The sequence below is a fragment of the Salvelinus alpinus genome, chromosome 20 (assembly GCF_045679555.1).
Source record: "Salvelinus alpinus chromosome 20, SLU_Salpinus.1, whole genome shotgun sequence".
In the NCBI taxonomy this organism is placed as follows: Eukaryota; Metazoa; Chordata; class Actinopteri; order Salmoniformes; family Salmonidae; genus Salvelinus; species Salvelinus alpinus.
This window is the reverse complement of record NC_092105.1, coordinates 17,701,968-17,713,509: the sequence shown is the minus strand read 5'-3', so window position 1 is coordinate 17,713,509 and position 11,542 is coordinate 17,701,968. Positions and strand designations below refer to the sequence as shown.

The following is an 11,542-nucleotide window of genomic DNA, read 5'->3' as shown; positions in this document are numbered from 1 at the left end:
GCGTAAATCTATCACACTACCATTTATCATTTCAGAATAGTCCAAAAAAGTACTGTGTTTGGAACTCTACTCTTCCCAGGGAAACTGTTTCCCTATTAGAGACTCTGATTCTAGCTAATCATATTATATACAGTAGATTCATAAACTGATCAATACAATGATCTATCAATTGGTAGTGAAATTTGATGGGTTTTCCATGGGTGTATGGGTGGATAGATGTTGATGGTGGAGGAATGGATGGATATATACTACCGTTCAAAAGCTTGGGGTCACTTAAACATTTCCTTGTTTTTGAAAGAAAAGCACATTTTTTGTCCATTAAAATAACATCAAATTGATCAGATCAATTAGCCTTTTAAAATGATAAACTTGGATTAGCTAACACAACGTGCCATTGGAACACAGGAGTGGTGGTTGCTGATAATGGGCCTATGTAGATATTCCACAAAAAATCAGCCGTTTCCAGCTACAATAGTCATTTACAACATTAGGAATGTCTACACTGTATTTCTGATCAATTTGATGTTATTTTAATGGACACTAAATGTGCTTTTCTTTCAAAAACAAGGAAATGTCTAAGTGACCCCAAGCTTTTGAACGGTAGTGTATATTTAATAGATTGCTAGATTGATATATTAATAGATTGATTGACAGATCAACTGACAGATTAACTGACTGATGTATCTGTACATGTATTGCCGGTGCAGGTTGGATGGCGTGGTGGTGGTCTATGCGGTGACGGTGGAGGTGGAAGGGGAGGGGGTGAGCAGTGAGCAGTTGGACTACCTGACCCTGCAGTCCAACCTGGTGGAGAACTCCTACAGAGATCTGAAGGAGAGGCCCACAGTGGTCTACAACATCACTGACTTCAGGAACAACATCACTGAGGCCCTGCAAAATGACAACATCATCAGAGACACAACCCTGGCCCTGGACCCTGACTTACTGCAACTAGAGAGTGGTAAGACACACAGCACTACCCAACACTGCCGTGCAATACACTGTCTATACACTACCATACACAGTAAAACGACTATACACAGTACTCTGGCACTGTAGCCAGACTAACTATGAGTGGTAAAATATACATTATGAACCAGGTGGTTTGAGCCCTGAATCCTGATTCGCTGAACGCCGTGATATATTTAAGTGATAATGCCCAAGATGCTGGTGTTTGGAGGATATATTGGCATGGATGTTGTTAGACCCGAGACAAAGTCGAGGGCCGGCAAACCATGCCAATATATATCCTTCAAACATCGGCTTCAAGGGCATTATCACTTTTTTTTCTTCTTTAAAAAAAATAAATATATATATTATTATTTTTAAATTTTATCCCATTTTCTCCCCCCTTTTTGTGGTATCCAATCGCTAGTAATTACTATCTTGTCTCATCGCTACAACTCCCGTACGGGCTCGGGAGAGACGAAGGTCGAAAGCCATGCGTCCTCCGAAGCACAACCCAACCAAGCCGCACTGCTTCTTAACACAGCGCGCCTCCAACCCGGAAGCCAGCCGCACCAATGTGTCGGAGGAAACACCGTGTACCTGGCCCCCTTGGTTAGCGCGCACTGCGCCCGGCCCGCCACAGGAGTCGCTGGAGCGCGATGAGACAAGGATATCCCTACCGGCCAAACCCTCCCTAACCCGGACGACGCTAGCCCAATTGTGCGTCGCCCCACGGACCTCCCGGTCGCGGCCGGCTGCGACAGAGCCTGGGCGCGAACCCAGAGACTCTGGTGGCGCAGTTAGCACTGCGATGCAGTGCCCTAGACCACTGCGCCACCCGGGAGGCCCGGCATTATCACTTTTAACGGGTTACCAACCTATTCAAAACATGATTTAAATATTTTCATAAAAAAACGTTATTTTGATGAATTTGTTCAAACTATTTCATCCTTCAACGAGATATAGACACAAATCTAGGGTTACTATCCAAACTGGCTGGTCTTTCATTCTATTGGTTCGGTTGCCAGAGACATGACCCAGTCGTTAAGCCTTTTTGTTCTAAATCTATGGATGCGACACAGTCATTCGTTCTAAATGTTCCATTGCCATGATGGCTGGCAACAGTCTTATCCCTTGCTTGCTAGCTAGCCAACTTTGGCTAGCTAGCACAGTCATGTCAAACGAGGTGGTGTTGAAGGCCAGTAGGAGGCACCCTTTCCTCTGGTCTAAAAAATATCCCATTGCCCTCTGTAGGGTGCCGTCTTTCGGGTGGGACGTTAAACGGGTGTCCTGACTCTCTGTGGTCAGTAAAAGATCCCATGGCACTTATCGTAAGAGTAGTGGTGTTAACCCCAGTGTCCTGGTTAAATTCCCAATCTGGCCCTCATACCATCATGGTCACCTAATCACCCGCTTCCAATTGGCTCATTCATCCCCCTTCCTCTCCCCTGTAACTATTCCCCAGGTCGTTGCTGTAAATGAGAATGTGTTGTCAGTCAACTTACCTGGTAAAATAAGGGTAAAATAGAAAAATGAAAAACAGAGCAGCCAGAGTAACAGCAAAGTAGCTTTGCGTTTGATTAAGCAGTTTTCTAGTGATGTTTTGGGATACATTCATAACAATTAGCTAATGACATGCGATTTCACCTGGCATAGAAAATCTGCTCTCTCGCCAGGCCACTGTTCAGCGAACACATTTTTTGTATTTTGGTATTTTATCAGGAGTGGTAAGACATAGAGCACTACCGAACACTACTGTACAATACACTGTATATATACACTACCATACACAGCAAAACCACTATAATTAACTGTTGTGAGAGCAGCAGCTACTCTTCCTGGGGTCTACACAAAACATGAAACATGACATAATACAGAACATAGACAAGAACAGCTCAAGGACAGAACTACACAATCACTTCAAACTGAAGCTGTAATGACAGAAAACTATCTGTATTTCATTTATTTATTTTTTATATTACCATAAAAATAATGCTGATTAATGATTTTGACTGGCTGAGAAAAGCTGCCAGCCTGTCTGTCTCATCCTGACTCCCGACACGTTCATTACCATAGGACAGCTGAAGATTGAATTTCGATGTTGAAACAATGTTGCAAATGTCTGAGAGACAGACAGCAAGGTTATTACAAATCTCCGCTGTTGAAAACCAAATGCTAGTCTAAAAGAAATACAAGATAATGTATAGATGCTTTTTACAGTGTAGATCTAGTTTATAAATTGCCTGGCTGGGCTGACGAGACAGTGGATTGCGCAGTCAGATGGAACAAAGTAAATAGGCATTTCAATGTCATAGATTTAGTCTGAGCTAACTTGTGGACTGGACACCGCCTGGAATGCGGTTTTAATCAATCAGCATCCAGCATCCACCCGTTGTATAACAGACCGTATACCATGGGTATGACAAAAAATGACAATTTACTGGTCTAATTACGTTGGTAACCAGTTTATAATAGCAATAAGGCACCTCTGGGGTTTGTGGTATATGGCCAATATACCACAGCTAAGGGCTGTGTACAGGCACTCTGTGTTGCGTCTTGCTTAAGAACAGCCCATAGCTGTAGTTTATTGGCCATATACCACAAACCTCGGGCCTTATTGCTTAAATATACAATACAATTACATGGGACCAAACACAATACAATAAAGCCAACAACACCAATTGGGTCACTGTATCTGATTGTAAGACACCTAGTTCCACCATAGCCAGCCCCAACTTACCTTAGTTGTCCCACCTCCACCTATCCTGTCACTGGCTCTCTGGGGCCTCATTTCCTTCATTCTATTCAACAGCGCTTTGTCTTACACAGTGGAACAAATAACAGAATCATCGTTTATAGAGACTATGAATTTACTCTGCAACAGTTAAATCTTGCTCATTAAACAGTCTTTGATAGAAGTGAGACAACTGAGTTTGAAAAATCAGAGCCCTTATATCGTTCTCTCGCTCTCTCGCTCTCTCTCTCTCTCTCTCTATACTTCATCTATTTTTGCTGGGTTCTAGTGCTTTAGTTACACCCACACAGAGAGAGAGACTAGATTTAGCTAGCCAGTAAGTAGGTTAGCTCTAACTCCTGGCAGGGTTTCTTCCAGCGAATGGAACACGTTCTATGGTAATGATGATAATACCATCTCCCTGGTCTATTGGAATTCTCCCTGACCGTGTTGTAAAAGAGTTGCTGTCATTAGTTTACTGTGTTTCCCTGAAGATGGATGCCATCTGACGGCCTGATTCATTATGTGCCGAGACATCTGATATGAGGGGTAAATAATGTCAAATGCCTGCCTGGCACAGTGTGTGGTGACTTACAGGCACTGCTTGGCTCCAAGCTGTCGCCCCCAGGCTCCAGTCCCAGTCCCAGGCTCCAGTCCCAGGCTCCAGTCCCAGGCTCCAGGTCTGATGGTAATGCAGTAATGGTCTTGGCCCATAGTGGCAGGTATAGGGGCTAGATCTCTAGGGTGATTAGTAGGGCTCACCTTAGGTAAACACATAGTCGGCACCACCGCTGTCAGGACTGGGGAGAGGACAAATGGATTGTACAGAAAAGATGGAGGGTGTTTAAACGTCATTCCTCCAGTACATTATTAGAGAAAGTTTGACTTATTATGCAGTTAGGTTTGGTTTCCAACTGCCATCTTTGTTGGGTGCATGGACTCAAGTGTGGGAAGGGAAAGGGGATACGTAGTCAGTTACACAACTGAATGCATTCAACTGAAATGTGTCTTCCGCATTTAACCCAACCCCTCTGAATCAGTGGACATCATGTTGCGCCTAGGGAGCAGTTGTTGAACCAACGACCTTTCGGTTACTGGCCCAACGCTCTGAACCACTAGGCTACCTGCCGCTGCTATAGGGAAGAACCTGTTGTTGTTGTTTTAATGATCAGGTTTGATTGAATAGGCCTCCCTATGACTCACAGTATTGACTCTGTGTCCTCTTTGACTCTACAGTGTCCAGTGTTCCTGAGTCCATCGAGTCCAGGGCTGGAATTACCGAGGATGACTGCGTGGTAAGTCAGAGGTCATCCCCATGACAACGACCATTGACCTCCAGTTGGTCCAGAGGTTATTTCTGGGAAACAGTGAGAGGCACAATCCTATAGGGCTGTGCTGATGTATGCTGAGCGTTCAGCTATATAAATATCAAAACAAATCCACATAGGAGTGCTTGTCAGCATGGAGTATATTAGAATGTTGTGGTGGAGGTAGTGTCTTACTGAGACTGCTGCTGGGTGGTGTTAACCAGGACTCTCCTGTCTAGTGGTGTTAACCAGGACTCCCCTGTCTAGTGGTGAGACTGCTGCTAGGTGATGTTAACCAGGACTCTCCTGTCTAGTGGTGTTAACCAGGACTCCCCTGTCTAGTGGTGAGACTGCTGCTAGGTGATGTTAACCAGGACTCTCCTGTCTAGTGGTGTTAACCAGGACTCTCCTGTCTAGTGGTGAGACTGCTGCTAGGTGGTGTTAACCAGGACTCTCCTGGAAGTAAGGGATGAGGTGAAGGCTTTGAGGATTAGCTTGGCTCTTGATATAATAATCCACTACTATTCTGGGGCTAGAGTTACAGCGAGAGAGAGATAGAGAGCTAGAGATAGAGAGGGAGGGAGGTTATCACTCAGTTTGTGAATGCAGGACCCTATGATCTTTGTGGATTCTGCCAGTAGACTAGCAGCTGTATTGTGATAAACAGAGCAGGGAGCTCCAGTCTTGGTCTTGGACGGTAACTGGGTCTGCTCGTTTACTTGCCTGCTAAGGCCCTACATGATTAATTGGACTAATTACATGGACTGGAAGAGGTTGGCAAACTACCAGTCAGTAACTGGCATTTACAGCCAACTACATATAACAGAAGCACGAGGCATCGAGCTACCCAGAAACAGACTACAGTATCTTAGACTTTAGAGTTCTCTCTATCAGACAGAAGCTGTATTTTCCAATTCAAGTTTTATCAGGTAGTGTTATACCTTGGAGTAGCTGTCACACCATGTAGGTAGATTAAACTTAATAACAATATGCAAAGCATGTGTATGTAAGTAAATCCTTTTTGTCAGTCATTAAGGAATGGAAACCTATAATTCCCAATTTGGATTATAATAGTATGGAGTTCAGGGTTGGGGTCAATTCCATGTCCTGAATTGACTGAAATGGAATGGAACTCCAACCTAATTGTATGACAGTTTAGGTTCTAATGTGTTTCTCCTCTAATGTCCAGGAGGAAATCTTGGCTGCTGAGATGACCCCAAATGCCTCCGAGGTTAAAACTGAGGATGTGGCGATGGGGGAGAATGATGTCATTGTTCTGGAGGAGAGCGTGACCCTCCCCCCTGAGCCTGAGGTGACCATCAATGACACGGGGATGGAGGAGGAGGGTCTGCTGTTGGGGAACACTGTGGCTGTAGAGAGCCCTCCCCTGGAGCTCTTCCCTGCAGACCCTATCTCCCCCGAGCAGCCAGAGGGCACTACGCTCCCCAAGCCTCCTCTGGAGATAGAGGCCTCTGGGTCAGGTGTTGACAGACTTGAGGACCTGCCCTTCCAGCCCGAGGAAGAAGAAGAGCCAGCCTCAGCTGCAGAAGAGGAACATACCACAGAAGAAGAGGTAGTTTTGGAAGAGGTGATCATAGAGGAAGAGATCTTAACAGAGGAAGCAGAAGCGGGAGTCCCTGAGGAAGAGCAGGTAGAGGAGGAAGCAGTGGAGGTCCCTGAGGAGGAGGAGCTAGAGGAGGAAGCAGTGGAGGTCCCTGAGGAAGAGGACGTAGAGGAGGAAGCAGTGGAGGTCCCTGAGGAAGAGGAGGTAGAGGAGGAAGCAGTGGAGGTCCCTGAGGAAGAGGAGGAAGCAGTGGAGGTCCCTGAGGAAGAGGAGGAAGCAGTGGAGGTCCCTGAGGAAGAGGAGATAGAGGAGGAAGCAGTGGAGGTCCCTGAGGAAGAGGAGGAAGCAGTGGAGGTCCCTGAGGAAGAGGAGGTAGAGGAGGAAGCAGTGGAGGTCCCTGAGGAAGAGGAGGTAGAGGAGGAAGCAGTGGAGGTCCCTGAGGAAGAGGAGGAAGCAGTGGAGGTCTCTGAGGAAGAGGAGGTAGAGGAGGAAGCAGTGGAGGTCCCTGAGGAAGAGGAGGTAGAGGAGGAAGCAGTGGAGGTCCCTGAGGAAGAGGAGATAGAGGAGGAAGCAGTGGAGGTCCCTGAGGAAGAGGAGGTAGAGGAGGAAGCAGTGGAGGTCCCTGAGGAAGAGGAGGTAGAGGAGGAAGCAGTGGAGGTCCCTGAGGAAAAGGTGGTAGAGGAGGAAGCAGTGGAGGTCCCTAAGGAAGAGGAGGTAGAGGAGGAAGCAGTGGAGGTACCTGAGGAAGAGGAGGTAGAGGAGGAAGCAGTGGAGGTCCCTGAGGAAGAGGAGGAAGCAGTGGAGGTCCCTGAGGAAGAGGTGGTAGAGGAGGAAACAGTGGAGGTCCCTGAAGAAGAGGAGGTAGAGGAGGAAGCAGTGGAGGTCCCTGAGAAAGAGGAGGTAGAGGAGGAAGCAGTGGAGGTCCCTGAGGAAGAGGAGGAAGCAGTGGAGATCCCTGAGGAAGAGGTGGTAGAGGAGGAAGCAGTGGAGGTCCCCGAGGAAGAGGAGGTAGAGGAGGAAGCAGTGGAGGTCCCTGAGGAGGAGGAGGTAGAGGAGGAAGCAGTGGAGGTCCCTGAGGATGAGGAGGAAGCAGTGGAGGTCCCTGAGGAAGAAGAGGAAGCAGTGGAGGTCCCTGAGGAAGAAGAGGAAGCAGTGGAGGTCCCTGAGGAAGAGGACGTAGAGGAGGAAGCAGTGGAGGTCCCTGAGGAAGAGGAGGTAGAGGAGGAAGCAGTGGAGGTCCCTGAGGAAGAGTGGGTAGAGGAGGAAGTAGTGGAGGTCCCTGAGGAAGAGGAGGAAGCAGTGGAGGTCTCTGATACTGTAGAGGTTCTAGAAGAAGAAGCTGAACCCTCAGAAATCCTTGAGTACTCCATCCTAGAGACAGAGACCATAGAAGAGTTGGAGGAAAAGAACCCTGCCTTTCTCCCTGTGGAAGCGATGGAAGCTCCCGAACCAGCGGAGAGCCTTAATGTCCCCAAGAATGCCATGGAGACTGTACCCCCAGATGAGCCTGAAGAAGGGGCTAACGAGGTGTTGGGTCATCCAGAAAAATCAGAATATGGAGAGGAAGTTAAGAGCTTAGAGGAGGGACCAATCATCGAGGAGCCAGTAACTGGAGAGGATGCCTTGGAGGTGGAGGAAGAGGTGATGGAACTTCTGGACATGACTGAGACCTCGGTGGAGGACCTGGTAGAAGATGAGATGTTGTTGGTCGACGAGGTTGTTCCAGAGGCCGCTTACCCTACCACTCTTTCTGCAGAGAAGGAGTCGCCCTTCACCCAAGTCTCTGATGCCATAGTAGAAGAAGAGGCTACAGAGGCCACAGGCCTAGACACAGCCCCAGAACCGGAGGCAGATGCAGAGGACCAGGGGGTCACCCCAGCTCTCACACCCGCCAAGTATTACCCTGGCCCAGACATTTCCATCACTCTGGAGGTAATAAAAGATGATGGAGAGATGATGGTTGTAAGGGACATTAGTCAGGGCCCTGAGTTTTTCCTGTCTGAGTGACCATGTAACCTGACTAGGAAAAACTCCCCTTGTTATCGTACTCTACTTAGTCTATTCATCTGTTAGCGCAGACATTTCCTTGTTGTATCATAAAAGCTACCAAATGTTGTTCCACATTGACCAATTGCACCATGAATTGTTTCATGTCTGTTATACCAGCTGCAGACGATAGACCCTGTGACAGACTATGACCTGGTCCCCTTCGGTGGGATCAACCAAACAGAGGAGGGAAGTAGCGGGTACCCCTCTGCAGGGGTACATGGTGTGGACCACAGCGTTGCCATGCCAATCAATCCTGGGCGGGCGCTGATGGTGTTCTTCAGTCTGAGGGTCACCAACATGAAGTTCTCAGATGACCTCTTCAATAAGAGCTCCCCGGAATACAAGGCCCTGGAACAAAGGTTCATAGAGCTGGTGAGCTATTCATTTTAAGCCTTTATTCCCCCTTTCCCCCTGTAGACAATTAGAAATACATGTTTTACTTGATGTGTGATACTATATGTTGAGGGTGCTCTCTCTCTGTATCTCTCTCTCTCTCCATCCCTCCGTCCCTCCCTGCCCCCCTCTAGCTGCTCCCCTACCTCCAGTCCAACCTTAGTAACTTCCAGAACCTGGAGATCCTGAACTTCCGGAACGGGAGTATTGTGGTCAACAGCCGGATGAAGTTCGGGAAGCCGGTGCCTCGCGGCGTCAACAACGCAGTCTACCTGATCCTGGAAGACTTCGCTAACACAGCCTATAAGACCATGAACCTGGCCATCGACAAGTACTCACTGGACGTAGAGTCAGGTAAGGTTGACAACTACCACATATTTCACCAGAGACACAACTGAGGGTTCCTAATTATTCCTAGGCACTCCTCCTTTAGGTTTTGGGGAGTTCAAATGCATTAAAATGTGCATATCCACATGGATTGTCAGTTAAAAGCATGGCACATGGATTGTCAGTTAAAAGCATGGTACATGGATTGTCAGTTAAAAGCATGGCACATGGATTGTCAGTTAAAAGCATGGTACATGGATCAATTTTGGCATGAAAGCTCTCTCCAGGGAGGTTCTAATCTAGACTGAAGACAAAGAGAATGAGTCACTTTTCAAAATCAGAGACTGCGGGTATCTGTGTGTGTGTGTGTGTGTGTGTGTGTGTGTGTGTGTGTGTGTGTGTGTGTGTGTGTGTGTGTGTGTGTGTGTGTGTGTGTGTGTGTGTGTGTGTGTGTGTGTGTGTGTGTGTGTGTGTGTGTGTGTGTAGGCTAGGTGTTAAATGTCTCGGACATTCTCAGGCATTCCTTCCATTACTCAATGTCTTGGTCACACTGATTGTGTAACTACAGCAAGATAATCCATATCCCGCTGTGGAATAGCAAACTGTGAGAAGACATTCACTTCCTCCTCCCTCCTGTTGGACATTTGTATTTTCTTTGGTGATACTTGTTATTGGCTTCGTGAAGTTATGTTAAGTTATACAGTATATTACGTTAAGTTTATTAAGGTATTGAATATATGACGCATGCATCAATATACAGTTCTGTAATACGTTTGTATGTGTGTAATCTTTTCCTCTCTCCTAGAGGCTCAGAGACTAGCGGGACTGTTTGACTGTATGTGACAGTGATGGTGTGTTTGTTTGTTTGTGGTTGTGACAGTATGGGATCATATGAGGCCTTAGATAATATCAGACTGATGACTGTTTTTGTCTCATCATAACAGATGAGCCATCATAATCTGTCTGAGCCAATCACAACTAAAATAGCTAAGCATAATTATGATTATATCCCAACATGACGTTTCTAGGATTATATTATGTTCTTATAATAACCTTTTACCTCTACTAATTGTTATATCCCCCCGTTCTAATGCAAGCAGAAACTATGCAGTATATACTGTATGCTATGACTCAGGACTAAACTTCAAATAAATATCCAGAACAATTCAAAATAATGTATTTGAATTGGAACTGGTGAACTGGATTTATCCAATGTGCACTTATCAGGAGTTGACTGTATCTACCCTAACACTTCCTGTGTGTTGTTGCCAGGTGACCAGGCGAACCAGTGTAAGTTCCAGGCGTGTAATGAGTTTGCACAGTGTTCTGTGAACCGCTGGTCTGGCGAGGCAGAGTGTGTGTGTAACGCTGGATACTTCAGTGTGGACGGACTGCCCTGTCAGAGCATCTGTGACCTACAGACAGACTTCTGTATGAATGACGGGAAGTGTGACATCATACCTGGACAGGGGGCCATCTGCAGGTAGGTGTGTGTGTGTGTGTGTGGGGGGGGGGGGGGGGGGGGCACTGATCCCACTCTTTATTAAATTCCAATACATTTCCATATTGTAAAGCAGACTCTGACATATTGACATAATGAACACGCTCACATTCATGTACACACACAGTATGCATAAACATATTTGTGTGCCAACATGAGTGTGAACCCTCTGTTTCACACCCACCATCACAAGTTCACACACCCTCTATGGAACGTTTAATTTCCAGTTCACACACCCTCGATGGAACGTTTCATTTCCAGTTCACACACCCTCGATGGAACGTTTCATTTCCAGTTCACACACCCTCGATGGAACGTTTCATTTCCAGTTCACACACCCTCGATGGAACGTTTCATTTCCAGTTCACACACCCTCGATGGAACGTTTCATTTCCAGTTCACACACCCTCGATGGAACGTTTCATTTCCAGTTCCTGTGTGTGTTTATATATGTGTTATTGAGTTGCTCTAACAGATCATTCTTACTATTCCAGCTGTCATTTATTTGAGTACCGGTAGTGTTCTAGTTGTCATTTATTTGAGTACCGGTAGTGTTCTAGCTGTCATTTAGTTGAGTACCGGTAGTGTTCTAGTTGTCATTTAGTTGAGTACCGGTAGTGTTCTAGCTGTCATTTAGTTGAGTACCGGTAGTGTTCTAGCTGTCATTTAGTTGAGTACCGGTAGTGTTCTAGCTGTCATTTAGTTGAGTACCAGTAGTG

General features: G+C 46.5%; 1 protein-coding gene across 1 annotated transcript in view; it reads left to right on the top strand.

Annotated features, from left to right (window-relative positions):
• Window positions 1–690: 690 nt before the first annotated feature.
• The window catches only part of LOC139547080 (interphotoreceptor matrix proteoglycan 2-like), a 16,338-nt gene continuing 5,486 nt past the window's right edge, over window positions 691–11,542 (top strand). The window contains exons 1-6 of the mRNA XM_071356137.1: window positions 691–961; window positions 4,919–4,977; window positions 6,179–8,485; window positions 8,720–8,974; window positions 9,130–9,349; window positions 10,595–10,805. Coding sequence (XP_071212238.1) covers window positions 691–961; window positions 4,919–4,977; window positions 6,179–8,485; window positions 8,720–8,974; window positions 9,130–9,349; window positions 10,595–10,805 — 3,323 coding nt within the window. The remainder of the gene's footprint in view (window positions 962–4,918; window positions 4,978–6,178; window positions 8,486–8,719; window positions 8,975–9,129; window positions 9,350–10,594; window positions 10,806–11,542) is intronic.